Raw genomic sequence first — 21270 nt, forward strand, 5'->3', positions numbered from 1 at the left:
CAGCAGGGGTATCATCAACTCACAGCCTGAAATGGGGCAGATGGGGAAGGCCTTCCTGAGAAGGGGACCTTGCTGCGTGTCTGAAGGTCATGTATCTTGGTCTGCATACATATGCCTGGTGCTTCCCTGGTGGTTCAGTGGTTAAGATCTGCCTTGCAATGCAGAGAACAAAGGTTCGATTCCTGGTTGGGGAACTAAGATCCCACATGCCATGGAGCAACTAGGCCAACAAGCCGCAACTAGAGAGTCACAACGAAGACCCCACGTGTGGAAACTAGGACCCGACATACCAAATAGATAAATAAATACTAAATATTTTTGAAAAGCCAGCCTGGCCTCAAATGATTTCAAGAGGTCCCTAAACCCCCGAGTATTCCCCTGCCTTCTTCTAAAGCCTGAAATTTCTTTAATGAGGGGGGAAAGACACCTATTTAATTCCATTGAATTCTATTAAATTCCTATTTAATTCTGTACTATCAGAGAGAAATATCTGATGGTTTTGGAAAAGCTGATGCACAGGGCTCCCCTGTCACCAGGTGCCCATGGAAGCGTATGGTTGGTGTCTGGACTTTGCTCCATCACAAGGGAAGGGGAGCACAAATTTCAAGAAGACAGGTGGGCCACTGAGTCAGAAGGAGCAAAGGCGGCTATCAGACAGCACTCATCCCAGCTCAGCTGCCTCTGCCTGTTTGGCCCAGGACAGGGCAGCTGTCTGCCGTGTGGTGCGCATGTCGTGTGACTGAAACCAGGCAATTCCAGTACACTAACCATGACGGTCACACAAGGCAATTTAGCAGTGACCGGGCACCCTGGACACTCACTGATCAGCAGTGCTACGCTGAATCCTCACCTTCTGTACCATTTGCATTAGAGCAAGAAGGGAGCTCTCTAGCAGACCCACTCTGAAAGAAAGGCTAAAGGAAATTCTTCAGGTTCAAAGAGAAAAATACCAGAGGGAAACAAATTTCAAGAATAAAGGAAGAGAAATAGAAATGGCAAATAACTATGTAAATATGAGACTTATGGTTTTTTGGTCTGTGCCATCCAATGTGTGGGATCTTAGTTCCCTGACCAGGGGTAGAACCCTTGTCTTAATCACGGGACTGCCAGGGAGTCCCTAATTTTTTTTTTAAGAAGTGGCTAAAGCAGTCAGCTTTTTATACTTCTCATTTACTTTTAAGAAATGTTTATTTTCATGTATTTATGTAGCTGTGCCAGGTCTTAGTTGTGGCCCTTGGGACCTTCCATCTTCATCGCAGCAGGTGGGATCGAGTTTCCCGACCAAGGATCAGACCCAGGCCCCGTGCACTGGGAGCACAGAGTCCTAGCCACTGGACCACCAGGGGAGTCCCGAGACTGTTTTGTATGTATATACGTATGACAGCAGAAAGCAAAATTTCTAACACTGTCTGAAGCAGTTTCTGATGCATGAAGACATAGCACTAAGTGGTGGTGTGGCTTCTATGTTCCCCTTGACGTGGCACAGTCTTATTTCCAAGCAGACAGAGAAAAGCTAAATATGAATATTATAATCACCAGAGCAACCACTAAAATACAGAGATACATGGTGAAAAACATCAATAAAAATTATTAAAATGGAACACTAAGAATATAATCAACAATACAGTCAATGTAGAAGAATATAGTCAGTAACAAAGAAATACCTTTCATGGTGACAGATTTATTTTGAAATGTATAGAAATGTCAAATCACTATGCGGTGCACCGGGGAACTAACAGAGTGCTGTAGTCAATTATACTTCAAAAATAAACAAGTTCATAGAAAAAAAGATCGGGCTTGTAGTTATTGGAGGTACGCAGAGGGGTGTTGGGAGGGGAATTGGAAGAATCTGGTCAAAGAGTACAAACTTCCAGAGCACCACCCAGCCGGGTGAGGCGGGTAGACCCAGCCCTCCCGGCCTCTGCCCCCAACCCAGATCTAGAAGGAGCCCCGGGGCCGAAACACCTTCTGCGCGCCTGCCACCGGCCCACCGGAGCCGCGAGCCCGGCTCCCGCTGCCCGCCTGCCGGCCCCTGTCCAGGCGCGCCTTCCAGTTCACGGGCTCGCTGGAGACATGCGCTCCTGCAGGCGATCCGAGCGCTCCAGAAGGGCACGCGCCTGCTGCTAAGAAAAAGCCCCTTCTGCCGCCTGCAACTCTCTCATCCAACCAGCCTCCCGTCCCTTCCCCTGCCCCCAGAGACTGTCTCCTCCTCTCCCACCGCCGAGACCAGGAGAGCCGTGCCCGCCGTCTCTAAGCTTCCTGCAGCTGACACCAGCCACCAGTTAGGTCCCAAGAGTAAGCACCAGGAAAGAAGAACAGAGGTGAAGATTCACGGAGACTCGCGGAGAATCTATCTTCTCTTGAGTCTCCTTTTCCTCTCCACTCCTCCCCCCATCCCCGCTCCTTCACCGGCAAGAGAAATACGTGGTAAATTCACTCGTGGTGTGGACTTCAGTTGGCAAACCCAGGCCCTGTTGGCCCTGCAAGAGGCGGCAGAGCTCTCCTCAAAGGATGCTCAGCTGGCCCGGAGGATCAGAGGCATTCAAGGGCACGGATGGGCTCCGGGCACCCGCCCGTGTCTCTGGTGGATACCAGAGCCCCTGCCCGTGGCTAGGACCAGATCCAGGGGGTACAAGGTGTTGCCTGCACTTGCTGTCTCTGAGCAGAGTGTGTGAGTTGCTTTCCTAGTTAGTTTTTTTGAGAAGGAGAAGACTGCATGGCTTTCCTCTGTACCAGAGGTAAAATATGAGAGAATCAAGGGATTCCAGAAATCCTGAGAATCAGATGAAGAGACTCTAAGGTTGACTTCACTTTGCAAATTATTCATATGACTGTTTGATGATTTGGAAAACATCAGATTTTCTAGGTTATAGGAGATAAGGATATTTACTGATTATTTTAAATCCTCTTGTACCATTTAAATGTTTTACCATATGTATGTTTACTTTTATTTAAAACATGATGGAACAAATAAGGGAAGACCGCTCCAGTCAGTTGCATGGAAGAGCCTGGTGCATGCAGGACACAAACATCCGTCCCTCAGACTGACTCCATCATTAGTGGCAGAAGCAGGTTCCTGTGTGCACTGTGCCTGCCAACAGATCAAAGATTCAACTGAGATGAAAACAGAAAATTGTTAAGGTCTGATGTTTTAGCTCCTTCTGGTAAACTCCTACCAAAGTCATTCAGAAATTCCAACTTGTAGAATTTATTTGATTCTTTTATTTGCAAATCATAGACGTATCATAAATCATACTTCAGAATTCTTCATTCCAGGATTTTAAAGAGCTTTTTCAATGTTTTTACAGGTATTTTTATAACTTCCTTGTGGAGAGATAATAAAAATAATTCTTAATGAAAAAAATTTGAAGCAAAGTTACTGTTATAGAGAGATTATACTGTGTTCTTTGTGTGTTAGTGCTAATTTCTTCATTCGGACACTGTTTTCCAAGAGCCACAATTTAAACAAGAGAATTGAGGGATGTATTTTTGTCTCCAATGGAGTAGAGTGTGAGCTGATAAAATCCTTGCCCTTCTTTTGTAACTGAAAGTAGTTTAAGAGACTTCCAGGGAAATAGGAAGTGCCACCAGAAGACTTTTGATATTGTGTGTGATGAAAATGATCAGTGAGGGTGGATATTAATAATGATGCAGTCAGCCAACTGAATTCAAACTAAATGGAAGGACCAAGTTCTGTTGTTTGATACATTTTAACCCTTTGGAAAAACCTTTTCCTGTTCTACATTAACTCATTTTTATGTAAACACTGGAATAAACCTTATCTATGAATACATTCTTTTAAAAAAAGGTACAAACTTCCAGTTGTAAGATACATAAGTACTAGGGATATAATCTATAATACAATAAATACAATTAATAAACACTGTTCTATGTTATATATGAAAATTGTTAAGACAGTAAATCTCAACAGTTCTAATAAGGAAAAATACTATTTTTCTTTTTTTTCATTTTGCATCTATATGAAATGATAAGTGTTCACTAAACCTACTGTGGTAACCATTTCAAGATGTATGTAAGTAAAATCATTCTGTAGACCTTAAACTTATATAGTGTTGTATGTCAATTATATCTCAATAAAACTGGAAGAAAAAAGTGAAATAGAAAAAAAAGGAACACTGAGCAACATTCAAGTAATCCAGGAAAGAAAAAAAATAGAAATAAAAATATAGAGGATAGTTATATGTCAACTATACCTCAATAAACACACACGGGGACAAAGAGAAAACAAATAATAAAATGATAGACTTATACCCAAATATATTAATGGTCACATTAAATGTAAATGGTCTAAATGCACAGACTAAAAGAAAGGGACTATCAGACCCAAATACATGCTCTCCTCAGGAAATCTGCTTCATGTTTTAGTAGAAGGATGGGTAAAACAAGCCATACAAAACAATATTTCTTTATGTAGAGTGACTATATTAACACCAGAAGAAGTAGACTTTGGAGGAAGGAAATTACGAGAGATAAAGAGGGGCATTAAATGATTTCAAAATGTCCACTCACCAAGAAGATATAATAAGCCTAAATGTAGATATACCTAAGGAGTATGTCAAGGCTGTATATTGTCACTCTGCTTATTTAACTTATATGCAGAGTACATCATGCAAAATGCCAGGCTAGATGAAGTACAAGCGGGAATCAAGATTACCAGGAGAAATATCAATAACCTCAGATACGCACATGACACCACCATTATGGCAGAAAGCAAAGAAGAACTAAAGAGCCTCTTGATGAAAGTTAAAGAGGAGAGTGAAAAAGTTGGATTAAAACTCAACATTCAAAAAACTAAGATCATGGCATCCAGTCCCATCACTTCATGGCAAATAGATGGAGTAACCATGGAAACAGTGAGAAACTTTATTTTCTTGGGCTCCAAAATCCCTGCAGATGGTGACTGCAGCCATGAAATTAAAAAATGCTTGCTCCTTGGAAGAAAAGCTACGACCAACCTAGACAGCATATTAAAAAGCAGAGACATTACTTTACCAACAGAGGTCTGTCTAGTCAAAGCTATGATTTTTCCAGTGGTCAAGTATGGATGTGAGAGTTAGAGCATAAAGAAGGCTGAGTGCCAAAGAACTGATACTCTGTGGTATTGATGTTGATAATTGATATACTGTGGTGTTGGAGAAGACTCTTGAGAGTCCCTTGGACTGCAAGGAGATCTAACTAGTCCATCCATAAAGTACATCAGTCCTGAATATTTATTAGAAGAACTGATGCTGAAGTTGAAGCTCCAATACTTTGGCTACCTGATGTGAAGAATTGACTCATCAGAAAAGACCCTGATGCTGGGAAAGATTGAAGGCAGGAAGAGAAGGGGACAAGAGCAGATGAGATGGTTGGATGGCATCACTGACCTGATGGACATGAGTTTGAGCAGCCTCCAGGAGTTGGTGATGGACAAGGAAGCCTGGCATGTTGCAGTCCATGGAGTCACAAAGAATTGGATACGACTGAGCGACTGAATTGAACTGAGATATACCTAAAAATCGGAGAAGGCGATGGCACCCCACTGCAGTACTCTTGCCTGGAAAATCCATGGACGGAGGAGCCTGGTAGGCTGCGGTCCATGGGGTTGCTAAGAGTCGGGAACGACTGAGCGACTTCACTTTCACTTTTCTCTTTCATGCATTGGAGAAGGAAATGGCAACCCACTCCAGTGTTCTTGCCTGGAGAATCCCAGGGACGGGGGAGCCTGGTGGGCTGCCGTCTGTGGGGTCGCACAGAGTCGGACACAACTGAAGCGACTTAGCAGCATACCTAAAAATAGTTCAACAAAAAACACAAAGCAAAAATGGACAGAACAACTGCTTTTTCAGTTTCACAGTTTTCTTGGGGCAGAATCCTCCGAAAGCCAGTAACTGGTAGAACCACATAAACATAGTTGACAAATGCTGGAGGCTAGAGGTGGCGAGATCAAACTTAAAACTCCTGAGCTAGGGGGAGGGAAAGGGGATGACACACTGACATGAGTTTTACTTCCAGGAGCCCCATGGGGTCTTCATGATAAAGCCTGGAGAAAAAAAAGAATTAGACTTTCACTATTTAGACAGGGATGAGAAGAAAACTAACAGTTTAGAAATGTACCCAGAGAAAAGTAACCATTTTCAAAAACATCCATACCAAAGGGTGTGTCTTTCCTCAGAATAAACTATTTTATCAGACAGAGCCTTATCAGACATGGGGGAAGGGCAAAGAGCAACTTGACAACTGGAATCTCTTCTAGCCTTCCTGTCTTACAACTGGGACAGAGGGAAAAAAAAAAAAAAGGATGAGTGGGAGCTAAGAAACTTCTGAAGGGCACAGTCCAGGACCTCATGACCACAAAACAGTCTGACTCACAGGAATGCCTCCCTCACCCAGCACCTCTCCACCACATGCACAGGGCTCTGGTAGGAAAGCCATGCATTATACCACGGGCGCTGCCAGACACAGACTCCGTTTCAGATAGAGTTTCTGGGAAAACCCAGAGACAACAGGGAGACCACAGAAGACACCTGAAGCATCTGAAGCCTGATATCTACCACAAGTCCAGCTTTCAACACAAAGTTACAAGGCAAACTAAGGGCAAGAAAAAGCAGAGCTTGAGGAGGCCTGAGAAAAAGCAGGCATGAGAACTTGGCTCAGATATGGCAAAGATTTTGCAATTATTAGACTGAGAGTTTAACTATGATTAACATGCTAGGGGCTGTAAAGGGAAAAAAGTGGACAACCTACAAAAAAACCAATGGGTAATATAAGCAGGGGCTTCCTCAGAAGCTCAGTGGTAAAGAATCCACCTGCAATGCAGAAGATACAGGTTTGGTCTGGGAAAATCCCATGGACAGAGGAGCCTGGCAGGCTATAGTCTAAGGGGTTGCAGAGTCAGACATGACTGAAGCAACTGAGCATGCATGCAATATAAGCAGAGATATGGGAACTCTAATAAAGAAGCAAAAATAAATGCCAGAAATCAAAAATATAGTAATAGAAATAAAGAATGCCTTTGATACATTCATCACTAGACTGGACATGGGTGAGGAAAGAATTCAGTAAGCAATTAATTTATATCACTAGAAACGTCTCAAACTAAAAAACAAAGAGAAAAACTAATGCGGAGGGGGAGAAAAAGGAATAGAATATCCAAGAATTGTGAGACAATTACAAAAGGTGTAATATATGCATAATTGAAATATGAGATGACGAAATAAAAAATTAACAGAAGAAACATCTGAAGTAACAATGGCTGAGAATTTTCCAAAATTAATGGCGGATCCCAGAGAACACATCCAGGAATTTCAGAGAACAACCAATCAGGATATATCACCAAAGGACTACACCTAGGCACATCATATTCGAACTGCAGAAAACCAAAGACAAATCCTTAAGGAAAGCCTGAGGGGGGAAAACCACCTCACCTGTGGAGGAACAAAGTAAAGAATCACATGTCTTGTCAGAAAACATGAGCAAGAGAATGAAGTAATACATCTGAAGAGTTGAATGAATAAACCACCCACCTATGGTTGTATATCCAAAGAAATTATCCTTCGTAAGTGAGGAAGAAATAAAGACTTTCTCAGACAAAAACTGAAGGAATGCATTGCCAGGAGACCTGCCTCGCAAAAACTATTGTTCTTCAGAGAAAAGGAAAATAATATATACTAATAGGTCAGAGATTCAGATCAACATTTAAAAAGGGAAAGCATTAGAGAAAGAATAAATGAAGGTAAAATAAAGCATCTCATTCTTTTTTCTTTCTTTTTTTGTTTTTGGCGACGCCTCGTGGCTTGTGGGATCCTCGCTCCCGGACCAGGGATTGAATGCACACCCTCGGCAGTGAGAGCACAGAGCCCTAACCCCTAGTTCACTGGCGAATTCCCTCATGTTTTTATTATTAGCTGATTCAATATATATAGCTGTTCAAAATAAAAATAGCAACAATGTGCTGGTGATCATAGCTTATGAATGAGGGAAATGAACAACTGCAACATTATAAGGAACAGGAAGGAGGAACTGGGAATACTCTGTTAAGAGGTACCTGCACTATCTGTAAAGTGAAACAGAGTTATTTGAAAGTGGACATAGATTACTTGCAAATGTATATTGCAAACTCCAGGCCAACCATAATTTTTTTTTCAAAAGAAGAATTGATATGCTAAGAGAAGAGAGAAAATGAAATCATATAAAATGCTCATTAAAGTCAGAGAAGACAGGAAAAAAGAATGGAGTATATTTTAAAAAGGTAACAAAGAATAAGTGCAATGAATGGAAGGTTCCTTTACAAATGGAGTAGATATTAATCCAACTATATCAATAATCACCTTCAATGTGAATGGTCTAAATACACCAATCAAAAGAGTCTGTTAGAATGGATTAAAAAAATATGACCAAACTATATGCAGTCTACAAGAAATGCATTTTATTTTCATTTAAAAAAAATTAATTGCAGCATGCAGGATTTAGTTCCCTGACCAGGGATCAAACCCTGGCCCCCTGCATTGGGAGTTCAGAGTGTTAAATGCTGGTCTACCCAGGAAGTCCCCCTAGAGGGTTATATTACAGGGCCAAAGGCAGAAGTTTTTTTAAAAATGACCTCTCTCTCCCTTTAAAAAAAAAAAAAACTGCTTACACAAAAATTGACCCATGTATGCATGCATATATATGGTTCCAAGAGTTTTAACATGTACAGATTTGTATTAACTGTCACAAGAATGAGAACACAGAAGGGTTCCATCACCAAAAACACGTGCTGACCTCAAATAGTCCTAACACTGCCCATGTTTGCTGATCCCACAGTCTTGCCTTTTCCAGAGTGTCCTATAAATGGATCCTTACAGCACATGGCCTTTCTGAACTGACTCTCTTTCAGCATCGGTGAGGCTGCACGGATGGTTGTCATTTCACGGAGGGCAGTGTTCCAGGTGAGGGTTGCCACAGTGGGTCCAGTCATTCACCTGATGGACGATGTTAGGATTCTTTCTAAAGACAATCTTTTTGATCTTTCTAAAGAGCCCCCATGCTGCAACTAAAACTCAGTGCAGCCAAATTAAACAAACAAACAAAAAACACCTCCATCCTTTGATTCCAATTTTAAAAAAAATCATGGAGGCAAGGGAACACCAAGATCTGGTACCATCTTAGAATGGAAAAAACAGAACAAATATACACTGAATTTCAATACACTATCCTGCTGCAGGTTTATAAATGCTAAGGCATATATAGCTAGTTTGATCAAACGAAATCACTTCAGCTCACTTCAGAGGCTCTGTCATTGACTTCCCAAGGAGTCTCAGCCTTCCTCCCACCTGAGCAACACAAGTGTGGAATGTGAAGCTGCAATTCCCTTTTGTGCCACATGCAGCCTGTACACAGCTTCTGAAGCACTGGAACGGGACCAGCCCCAGTTAACAGAGGTGGGTGGGTCGCCTCCTCCCCGGACGCCACTGTGGAGGAAAGATGTGGGTGCAGGTACATTTCCAGAAACACATGAGTAACCTATATTTCTCTGTCCGAAGTAAGAGGCGAGAGCACTCTGCAGCCAGCAGTGAGGCAGGCAGAGCAGACCCAAGGGTGCAGGTCCCAGGACACTTGTCGTTCGTTACAGAAATGTTATTACTGGTCACAGAACCAGCTAGTTTTATCAGCGTTTGGTTCTCTATCGAAGCCAGAAATTCCAGAAGAGACTTCACATAAACCCTTTTGTTTCATTTCCAAAATGTCTGAGATCCCAGTGTTGAAGTGAGTGGGTATTAGTGTGACGGCTCCTTGCTCACACTAATGAGCGAGAGAGGTCATTTTTTAAAAAACTTCCCTAGGGTTAGTCCAAGAACAGACCAGAAGGTCGGCACAAAGCACCCCTGCTGCTGTCTGCAGGGTTCACCTGCCAGAGCAATGTCCTCAGGATACCCAGGAAGACGGGCTGATTCTGACAGGCATGATCTTGCTTTTCTTCATCAAATAAATAAACACTTAACAGACACAATCTTGCTAATGTCAACTTAAAAAAGAGTCACAACCTAAAAGTTGAGAGTTACGGGTTTTTGGTGGGAATTTTTAGGACTTCAAGCCTAAAGTAATCTCAAGTAACCCTGGGGGAGGGGGGGAGGGTGTCAGGTTATATAGGTTTGCAACAAAGCGCAAGTAGTCTGAACATCAAAAGTTATTTTTGTGAATTAAAGAAAACCAGATATCTCAAGGAATTTAGCACTTTTCTACATATAGGAAGATGCAAGAGTCTGGGCCCACTAAAATCATTCCTCTCACATGCATCTCAGCTATCTGGGGTCAGTATCCTACGTTTTTTCACGTCCTAAGTTTCCTCAGTGCTCACCGTAGGGAATGGTGCAACCTCATGGCTGCCTTACTGCAGGCATTGTTCTTCCCGGGTGCCCTCAGAGTTCAGAAATTCATATTTGGAGGGCTGGAATTGCTGATGGCTGTGACAGCCTTGTTTACTGGTATGGCAGGAAATACTCCATCTCTCACTAATCACTAAAGAAACCAGACTGAAACAGCTCAAGCAACAGGTTTCCACCCAGGGTGCAGGTGAGCTGGCTCCACCTCCCTGGCCCGGGGCAGAGGTGGGGAGGAGAGGGCTGACACTCCCACCCACCTCCCAGGGAGGGGCCACTGAGGATGTTCTAGTCAGAGACCCCACTGCACACCCATCCCACCAGCCACATAAAGGAGCAGAGGTGGGACTGGAAGAAAAAACCAAGGGGTGTGCTTTCATATCCAAAGAGAAAGACAAGAGGAAACCTAAAATTTTTCATAGAATGCTATGTGAAAGTTCCTAACTGTTTAGGAAAAAACCAGAAGCCTAACCAGAGGGAACAACTCAGCACACCAGGTGTATTTTTTTTTTTTTGCCACACAGCCCAGCAGGAAGGATCTTAGTTCCTCAACCAGGCAGGGACGGCACCCGTGCCCCTGCACTGGAAGCAGAGTCTTACCCACTGGACCACCAGGAAGTCACCAGGTGTGTGTTTTCAACAACAGTGAAAACGGACAGACCTGTAAACTGTATCATCACACAAACCTCATCTTTAAAAAAAACAAAACTACAGAAATTAGCAGAACAAAGCAGAAATCTAGCACACCTTTCGACTCCACATGCTGCTTGCCTCCACAGCGGAGGCAAGGACGGAGCCTGCAGGGTAATGAGAGCATCCTGGTGAATATACTCTTTCATTAAAGTTAATCTGTGTTTATCATTTTTTGAAATGTTTGCATATTTTGCCATTCTGAGTAGTTTCTCTTTGTAGGATAACCGTTGCAATTTATTTTTATTTCAGTCAAGTGACCTTAAACGTTAAGACAGAAAAAGTAAAACAGGCTCCAGGAGGTTTTCTTAAAGCCTGCAGGCACTGGAGTCTACTTTCTGCGGACAGCCAGAGCCGCAGGAGAGATGTCTCGACCTTTGACACCTCCACAGAATGCTCGCTCTTGCTAAATAAACTTTTGATAATACAAAACTAGTATTTCTTGAGCACTCATCTTTTAATGGGCACATTCCTAAAACTGAGGAATTTAGCCTTGTGAGGGAGGTGCTGTTATCATCCATATATATATATGTATGTATATGTATTATCATCCTTATATTAAAAGCAAGGAAACTGAGGCATAGAGAGGTTAGGTAATTTGCTCAAAGTCACAGAGTTGGTAAGTGAACACATACTGAGGTCTAACTACACAGAACTACCAACTTTTACATCCTGCCTCATGCCTACTGATAGCATATAAACCCACAAAGCAGTTTTAAATACCAAAAAAAAAAAAAGTTTTTCCATGACTAAGTTCAGGAATCTGAAATCCAGAATATATGAGAAAACGTCCTTCTAGCTCGAAACCAAACCAAGAATGTCCTAATGTTACGCAAGAATTTTATATTAGGAAACCTAATTATAAGGAAAGAACATTAACTCGGATAGTCCCCCAAATTAAAAGCATTACTTTAACCCAACACTCTGTGTCCCAGTCCATTTCTATTCATCTGTTAAGAAACTTTCCCTTTGCCAGAACCTTTCTCATTTTGTGTTGGCAATAAGAACACAAGAGAATAAAATAACAAAGACTACAAAATCTATTTAGAAAACCCTAGGAACAATTTCGGAGAAGGCAATGGCACCCCACTCCAGTACTTTTGCCTGGAAAATCCCATGGGCGGGGGAGCCTGGTAGGCTGCAGTCCATGGGGTCACTAGGAGTCGGACACGACTGAGCGACTTCACTTTCACTTTTCACTTTCATGCATCGGAGAAGGAAATGGCAACCACTCCTGTGTTCTTGCCTGGAGAATCCCAGGGACAGGGGAGCCTGGTAGGCTGCCGTCTATGGGGTCGCAGAGTCGGGCATGACTGAAGTGACTTAGCAGTGGCAGGAACAATTTGCCCCTGCTCAGTGTTATCCAACTTTCTTATCTTAAATTCCAGCCAAGCCTTTAGGAGCCTAAAGGCAAATCACACAAAATTGCTGATCTTCTTTGTTCTCTACACATATTTAAAAGTCCGCAGAATTCAGCAAAACTCAGAAACCCTGGGTTTCTCCTTCTGAAGAATGAGCCTGCTGTGAAGGTCACTGTCAACACCAACAACTCAGTGGCCCAGCAGCAGACTCAGAGATGCCAAGAAGTGGGCTTCCCTGGTGGCTCAGCAGTAAAGAGTCCACTAGCAACATGGGTTCCATCCCTGATTCTGGAAGATCCCACGTGCGGAAGAACAACTAAGCCCGCCCCCATACCGAAACTACTGAAGCCTGCACGCCCTAGAGCCTGTGCACAAGAGAAGTCACCGCAACGAGAAGCCTGCACACTGCAACTAGAGAAAAAGGCCTCACAGCAACAAAGACCCCGCCCAGCCAGAAACAAACAAATAAATAAAATTATTGTACAAAAAATGCCAAGAAGCAATCACCCAAAATGTAGACAAAACACAGCAGTGAAGAAACCAGGCCATGGGGAATCACCGTATTTTGCTATTGCAGTTGCTTGAAGTCCATGCCAAACAAAATAGTAAAGTGTTACCATCCTGAGCTGATGCAGTTTCCTAAATCAAACGGGGCTAAAAAGGTTCAGATGGAGCCATTCCCAAGTCTGACACATGAGCGGTTCAAGACTAGTGAGACAATACGATGCCACGCAAGTTCCAGTGACACTGACCAGTGGCCCCAGGGTGGAGAGGACCCTGGGAGCACCAGGCACGGCCAGTTCTATAAAACAGCCCTGCTCCTGGTGGTGCCTGCCAGCATCCGGTGTAAAACCAACACCACCCTGACTCATCCAGGAACCGGACTCCATTCGGGAAAGAAGCCTGGGAGGAAGTACTGGCTGCCCACACCCCTGCCCTCACTGACATGGGAGCTCAGAGCAGGTCTGCTTCATGGGAGCTCACTTTGCTGCTGCTCACTTTGCTGCTGCTGCTGTGTCGCTTCAGTCGTGTCCGACTCTGTGCGACCCCATAGACGGCAGCCCACCAGGCCTCCCGTCCCTGGGATTCTCCAGGCAAGAACACTGGAGTGGGTTGCCATTTCCTTCTCCAATGCATGAAAGTGAAAAGTGAAAGTGAAGTCGCTCAGTTGTGTCTGACTCTAGTGACCCCATGGACTGCAGCCTACCAGGCTCCTCCGTCCATGGGATTTTCTAGGCAAAAGTACTGGAGTGGGGTGCCATTGCCTTCTCCGGGGAGCTCACTTTGAATGATACTATAAAAGTCTTCCTAAAATGCTCTCCTGTTTTAAGTCACAGGATTTCAGAGTTTTATGGTTACTGAACTTGCTTGTCCATTATCTTCATAGACTTGAGGAAAATATCCTCATTTGACAAATGGGGGAAACGAGGCACAGATATTTGGAGCCCAAAGACAAAAACTAGGCAGTCTAAAATCAGCCTGTGTCCCAGGTGAGACCGGGATGCACCCACACCCCATCTCTGTAAGCACTGACGGGTCCTTGCGCTCCTCTCAGGGGCCCATTTTGAGCCAACTCTGGCTAAAAGTCAGGTTCCACTCTGAGACAGGAACCCAGAGGAAGAGCAGTTTGTGGGTAGAGGTGAACACAGAAATCCAGCCTGGAATGTGTTGAGTTTGAAATACCTAGCAGGCACAGAAGTGGAAATGAGCAAAGGCAGCTAGATATCTGGCCTGGGGCAAAGACACTAGCTGAGTAAAACTTCCTGTGAGCGAAACTTGACACACAAAGCTACTCAAAGCACCATCTTCTTTTCCCACCTCTTCAAACAACACAGCCAGGGAGAATACCTTACTGTCTGAGCCGCCAGGGGAGCCCAGAGAGAATACCACATTTCATCAAACCCAAGGTGCCTCTGATGCTAAGACAAAGGACAAAGAAAGGAAAACTCTGTCAAAACTTGACACGATGAATTCTAAGACAGCGTCGATCGTAAGATGCACCCGCAAGGACTTCCCTAGTGATCCAGTGGGTTAGAATCTGCCAATGCAGGGGACACATATTCAATCCCTGAGCTGGGAAGATGTGACATGCCACGGAGCAACTAAGCCCCTGTGCCACAACCACCGAGCCCAAGTGCTGCAGTCACTGAAGCCTGTGAGCATAGAGCCTGTGCTCCACGACAGGAGCAGCCACCGCAGTGAGACGCCTGTGCACCACAATGAAGACCAGGCCTCATGCACCTCAACTAGAGAAAGCAGGTGTGCAGCAACGGAGACCCAGCACAACAACAACAATTAAAAAAAAAATTCAACCCAAATTCAGAGAAGTGAGAAGATGAAAAAAATGCATCTTAGAAAAGATGAAATAGTGTAAGCTTTTATCAGTGGCAGAGTTTTACATTGCTGTGAATCCAGGGCAGACATTTGTTTTTGTAACTTTTTATTCTGATGTACTTTCAATTTCAAATGCATAGAGAAGTTGCAAGAACAGTACAAAGAATTCGCCAACACTCTTTGCCTAGATAACTTCACCAATGTCTTGCTTTCACTTTGCCCCATTGATCCTACGTCCATATGATCATTTTCTCCCCTCCCCCTTACCCCATGAAGTTTTAGACTATGTGCCGTCTTATCCCTAAACATAGAATTGGCCAGAAAGTTTGTTCAGGCTTTTCACAAGATGTAACAGAAAAACCCAAATGAACTTTTTGGTCAACGCCCTACTTCCACATGTATTTACAAACACAAGCACATGGTCACAGCACTGTTATCAGACTCAGGAAACATGATATTGCTAGCATACTATTGGCCCATCCACCTTCACACTCAAATTTTGCCCACTGACCCAATAATGTCCTTTACAGCTACCCTCCCCCGAATCCAGTCCACAGCTAAGCACTGTATATAGTTCTCAGATCCCTCAGCACTCTTTCAACTGGAATAGTTCCTCATCTTTCTTTGTGTTTCTTGGCCCTGAAAGTTTAAGAGTACAGAGGCCAGGAATTCCCTGGTGGTTCAGTGGTAAAGAATCCGCCTGCCAATGCAGGAGACACAGGTTCGATCCCTGATCCAGGAAGACCGCACATGCTGCAGAGCAACTAAGCTCGTGAGCCACAAACCGAGCCTGCGCTCTCCAGCCCACAAGCAGCAGCCGCTGAAGCTCACAGGCCCTGGAGCCGGGCTCTGCAGAGAGAGGTGAGAAGCCTGCGCGCCGCAAACCAGAGTGCAGCCTCCGCTTACGCCACCTAGAGAAAAGCCCGAGCAGCAACCGAAGACCCAGCATACCCAGAAAAGAGGCCAGAGGCCAGTTACTTTGTAGAATGTGACTCAAATGTAGTTTGTTTCCCACACGAGATTCAGGTTACCGCAGCAATACCCCAAGCAAGGCTGTGTCCTTCTCTGCACCTCTTATCAGGAGGTTATCTGGGACCATAACTTTGATCAGTCACTTAGTTAAGGGGCATCCACAGCAGGGCAGTCAACACCTTATTTTGTGTGTTCAACTTGAAATAATGAGTATTAAAAAAGAATTAAAAATGTATCAAGAACTGCTTAATTTTGAAGTCACACTGCTGCATGTAACTACCAGCTATGTTTTTACTTTTTTGCCACAGAGCAGGACCGACTAAGTCTGATTAATTATGTAGAACCTTGCGAACGACCTGTTAGAGTGCGACCAGCAGCGAGCACAGGTCATTGATGCAGACAGTGGCCCAGTCCAGGGGCAAACTCGCCCTGTCCCTTTCTTAATCTAGGTCCTCAGACAGCAGCGGCTTTCTCGGGAGCCGAACCACAGAACCAGTCACCTGGGCCCAGGGGGCTCAGTGGTGGCTGCAGTGAGCAGTATCATGCCCGGGAGGCGGCGGCACAGCCCTTCCTGTTATCACGGGGTCAGCGTCCCCCAGTGTGAGCGGAAGAGTCTGGTCTACCCCCGGCTCTGTCATCCGGCCCCAGCTGGAGAACTGGTGACGCTGCCCACTTTTACTTGGCTTTGCCCACTTCCGGGGACGCAGCCGGAAGCCGAGAGGCCAGGTGGCTGGATGGAGCGGCGCCTCGGGACCCCTGAGCGCAGGGCAGGTGGAGATGGTCCAGGTACAGGGAGCTCTCCCTGGGGTATGACAGCCTGCCTGCTCATCAAACTCTCCACTGAGCAGACTGTCTTGTTGGTTGTTAGAGAATTTACAATCGTTGACAAAATTCCTGTGCCCTGAAGTGAGAGAGTGAAGGTCGCTCAGTCGTGTCCGACTTTTTGTGACTCCATAGACTGTAGCCTGCCAGGCTCTTCTGCCCATGGAATTCTCCAGGCCAGAACACGAGTGGGCAGTGGTTCCCTTCTCCAGGGGATCCTCCCAACCTAGCGATCAAACCCAGGCCTCCCGCATTGCAGGCAGATTCTTTACCAGGGCACAAGGAAACCCCTGTGCCCTGAAACTGAACCCCAAATCTGTGAATGTTTCATTACATGATGTGATGCTGGCTCTTAAATTCATGCCATCTTTGACCCTGAGAGCAACGCCACCACCTGGCGTGAACCACACTCCTACACTCCAGCTCTTTTGTTACTATTGTTAGTTGTTATTGTTACTTCCAAGGACAGACACATCCAGGAGGCCCACAGAATGCAAGGCCAGTTTATTAAGCCATCTACACTCTTGTTCACAGATGGAATTTGGTTGACAGTTCCTCTCTTGTCCCGCACTTAGGATGACTAGACAGATGATGTTAGTCACAGCTTCATGGGTTTTTTTTGTTTTGGTTTTGGTTTTGGTTTTCAGTCACCAACACTGAAAAACCCTCATTTTCTTTCTAATGTAAAGAAACAACGTTGTCACTGAGGCAATGAAGTACCAGTCTTCGAGATGGGAACCACAGTACAGCCAGCTCAGCAGACTGCTGTGAGCACCAGCCAAAGGAATTTACCCGAAGCACTGAGAAGAGAGCCTGGCCCACAGTGAGTGCTTAGGCACAACTTAAACAGAAATCACCAAGAGAATCGGCTCCATTTCTGACAGTAGCTCAGCACGGCATGGGGCCCAGGTACCAGGGACACACCACCTGTGCAATGAGCCACATAAGCCCACCCAAAGCCTGTACCTCAGCCCCCAAGTCTAAGGAAGGGCCATCCAGAGTTGAGAAAGAAATGTGCAACTATCAGAGCAGATGCAAACTCCAACTTCCACCAAGAAACTAAAAATACAGAATGCCCAAAAGAACCCCTTGGTCCCATAGTTCACAAGCCAAACAATGCTGACAGTCAGAATCCCCTGGTGGAGAGGTCTCACCAGCGGGCTCAAGGTCACCTTGGGGCTGGGGCAGGGAAAACCTTCTGCTGCCACCACCCGCCAAATAGCTCCAGGTAGAGTCTGGCCTCCTGCTTGTGATTAACCAAATTGCTGGCCTTGAGCCTGAATTCCTAATTCATACTTGGAGAAGGAAATGGCACCCCACTCCAGTATTCTTGCCTGGAAAATCCCATGGACAGAAAAGCCTGGTAGGCTACAGTCCATGGGGTCACAAAGAGTCGGACACGACTGAGCGACTTCACTTCACTTCATTTCACTTCACTGCACTTGAAGCCAAGGACTAAGTTAAGTTCAAACCTAAAGTCCAGTTACAGCTACTGCCACTCAACTTTTTAGGGAATGACCATGGAACCAGACGGCAAAGTGGCCTGGGTACTGGAAACACTCTTCCAAGTTGGAGAGCACTATTCCTTCAGTCAGAAGCCATGCCACGCAAGTGACTCCACCTCTGAAACTTCTACTTCAAGGCACGCCAGACACTGTTTTTGCCTCCTTCTTCTAGACCTATCTTGAGTCAGAGAAGAAGAGAGATGTTCAGCAACTGCCTGCTTGTGGCAAGATCCAAAGCTAAGTGTCCAACGTAGAAAGAACATGGACAGAGGGATCTATCACATGCCCCAAACACCACATGCGCCATCTTCAAAAAAAAGAAACAAACCATCCAGTAACCAGCAACCAGCACCTAAAGCCACTCACCATAAAAGGGCAGGATCTGAACACCTTGAATACTCAGATAGAACTCTGCAACTCTTCTGTTACTCTATTTCCCACCACCAGATGTTCGTAAGGACTCAAGACACAGAATCAAACTACAGTAAGTCCCCTACATATGAACAAGCTCCATTCCAAGAACATGTCCTTAAAGCCAATTTGTTCATAAGTCCAACAAAGTTAGCACTGGTACCCAACTAACAAAATCGGCTATATAGCACTGTGCTATAGTTGGTTTACAATACTTTTCACACAAATGAAACAAACACAAAAAAAATAAAGAAAACATTTTTAATCTTACAGTACAGTACCTTGAAAAACTACAGTACAACAGCTGGCACACAGGGGCAAGAAGAGTTACTGACTAAACAGGCAAGGAGAGTTACAACAGGCAAGAAGAGTTACTGACTAAAGGAGATGGGAGATGGTAGAGGTGAAGGATCATCAGCCACAGATGGAGGACAACCTGCAATTTCACTCCTGCCTGATGGTGATGCGATGCACATTTGCATCTTTGAAAGTTCACAACTTGAAGGTTCATATGTAAGGGTACTACTGTAACACTAAAGGATGAATCCCCAGCATGTTGTGCACAATGACACAGCCCATCCACCTCCGAGAAGCCCTGCAAACTGCAATGTCTGGGGTAAACATGAGCTAGAGAAAAACAGCTATCCATCAAAGTTTATATAAACTCCTCAACTGAACAGAATTCTCTGGTGGTCCTGTGGTTAGGACTCCAGGAAGGTGGCATAGGTTGGATCCTTGGTCAGGGGAACTCAAATCCCACAAGCGGAGTGGCCAAAAAGAAAAGGTAAATAAGATAAATTCCTCAATTAAAAAATGTTAAAACCCTAACTTTTCGATAAACTGTTCTCCTAGTTTGATGACGTAAAATGTTATCTGAGATTCAGGTGCTTTGGAGATGGCCTGTTATTTTACCATTCTGCAAAAACGATTATCTATTTTTTTTATTGAACCTGAACTATAATTTCAGCAGCAGCCCCTCAAGAGCAGCTTACCGTCGCTCCGTCCTATTGACAGTGCTGGCGGTGGGACCGCGAGCATCACTCGATCCTCCAGCCTGGACCATCACAAGACCACCGGCTCCCAGTTCTTGCCCCCAACCCCACCTTCCCTTGCACCACCACCCCCGGGGCCGTTCCACAGCTCGGCCTAAGTCTCCAGGAGCAGAAAGGACCCGAGCGAACTTCCTCACTTCCATCTTGTGCAAATACACAGCTCAACAAGGAGTTTCCAGTTATCAGTATGATTTATGGGATCCGCGACTGAGCGCACCCGCGGGAGGAAAGCCGCGCTTCTGCAAAAACTACTTACAGCATACAAAACTCATAACAAACTTTTCCGCCCCAGAGCGTGAGTCCTTATTTCTAACAATTTTTTCAAGTGCAAACTCGTAATACAGCAAAAGGAAGCAGGTAGGAAGCAGAGCTTCTGCACAGTGAGGCGATCTTACTCAGAGCTCATCCCGAGCAGTAACTGGACGCCAGCAGCCGCCTAGAGGACCGGCCCGGCCGCCTTGGGACTCCAGCCGATCGCCCGCCGGCCACCTGAGCCAAGGTCCTGGAGCGGCAACCCAGACGCGACCCGCGAGAGGGCCTGGCTCTACCGAAGCCGCCCCGCGCCCCAGGGTCTCGAGGGAAGCGAGTTCCCTCCGGACTGACTCAGGGGCCCCCAGGCCCGGGGGCAGAGCGAGGCGCGGAGCCCCGGCCCGCGGTCCCAGCGCCCGCCACTGTACGCCCCCGGGTGCGCGATTACCCCCGCGCTCGGCTCACCTGGGCTGCGGCGTCTCGGGTCCCGTCCGCGCGGGGACAGACCAAGGGCGCGAGCGTGCGCTCCGCTCCTAGCCGCGTCTCGCCGCCGCTCTTTGTGTCTGAAGGCCCGGGAGCCGCTCTCCTCCCCGCCTGCAGGCGCTGAGGCTGCTCCCGGCGCGGGGCAACGAGGGCCGAGCCCTGGGCGGGACCAGGGAAGGCGGAGCCTGAGTCGGGGGCGGGCCCCAACTTAAAGGCGGAGCCGGAGGGGCGCGGCGGGGCGGAGAGGCGGGGCGGAGAGGCGGGGCCAGAGATCGCGGGACCCTCCGCGGCGGGGCAAAGCCAGGGGCGGGGCCCCCTCAAGAGGGGCGTGGCCCGTGCCGAGTGGGTGGGGTCGGTGGGCGGGCCCGCAGTGGGTGGGGCCCCGTCTGGAGTCGGCGGGGTGGGGATCCTAAAGGACGAGAGGGCTACGCGCTGCCCCGGGAACATCTTGGGAAAATTTAGAGCCTCAAGGGATGAACCAAGGGGCTGACTTTGCTGATCTCTGTGAGCAATGCACCCCTGTTCTCAGGTGTCGGTCTAGCATCCTCTTTTGGAAGCAAACCAGGCAACACACCTTAAACCCAAGTTGAGCACCATGCTCTGCTGCTCGGAGTGATGCCAGAGCCTTTACGCTGTGCCTGTGACCTTTCCCAGACAGGGAGGGGCCAGCAGAAAGTCAGGCCACGCCGAGGTGGTCAAGCTGCCAAGACCCTGGTCGATTCCAGTTGATGGAAATTCCCCTAAATTCCCAACAGTGTGTGTTGCCAGAGTGAAGACTGTCTTTCCTCTCCTGTTCCTTACTCTTTGCTTGCTTGGTTCTCTCTCACTCACCAGCTGGTGAATAAATTGTATGTCAAATGATGCTAGTGGAAGTGACAGAATCCCAGCTGAGATATTTAAAACTTTAAAAGATGATCCTGTTAAAGTGCTGCACTCCATATGTCAGCAAATTTGGAAACCTCACCACTGGCCACAGGACTGGAAAAGGTCAGTTTTCAGTCCAATTCCAAAAAGGGCAATGCCAAAGAAT

General features: G+C 46.0%; 1 protein-coding gene and 1 long non-coding RNA gene across 10 annotated transcripts in view; both read right to left on the reverse strand.

The window, feature by feature from the left end:
• LOC147361245 (ninein-like protein) overlaps positions 1 to 20702 on the reverse strand; it is a 96650-nt gene extending 75948 nt beyond the window's left edge. For 5 of the 9 annotated variants that reach the window (XR_015139958.1, XM_086334978.1, XM_086334977.1 and 2 more), the window contains exon 1: positions 20223 to 20702. Coding sequence is in view for 4 of the 9 variants with exons in the window: in XM_086334978.1 (XP_086191104.1) it covers positions 20223 to 20687 (465 nt within the window). In the remaining 5 variants the exon portion in view is untranslated. The remainder of the gene's footprint in view (positions 1 to 20222) is intronic. The other 4 variants (XR_015139959.1, XM_086334982.1, XM_086334981.1 and 1 more) reach the window with 1 other exon arrangement.
• LOC147361246 (uncharacterized) lies at positions 2923 to 5670 on the reverse strand. Its single transcript, XR_015139974.1, has 2 exons — positions 5388 to 5670; positions 2923 to 3091 (listed from the first exon to the last, which is right to left on the reverse strand). It is a non-coding gene; the product is annotated as an uncharacterized LOC147361246 (long non-coding RNA).
• Positions 20703 to 21270: the final 568 nt, after the last annotated feature.

Source organism: Bos grunniens, chromosome 13 (genome assembly GCF_055505025.1).
Source record: "Bos grunniens cultivar Pamir isolate PY7600 chromosome 13, Bosgru_T2T1.0, whole genome shotgun sequence".
Classification (NCBI taxonomy): domain Eukaryota; kingdom Metazoa; phylum Chordata; class Mammalia; order Artiodactyla; family Bovidae; genus Bos; species Bos grunniens.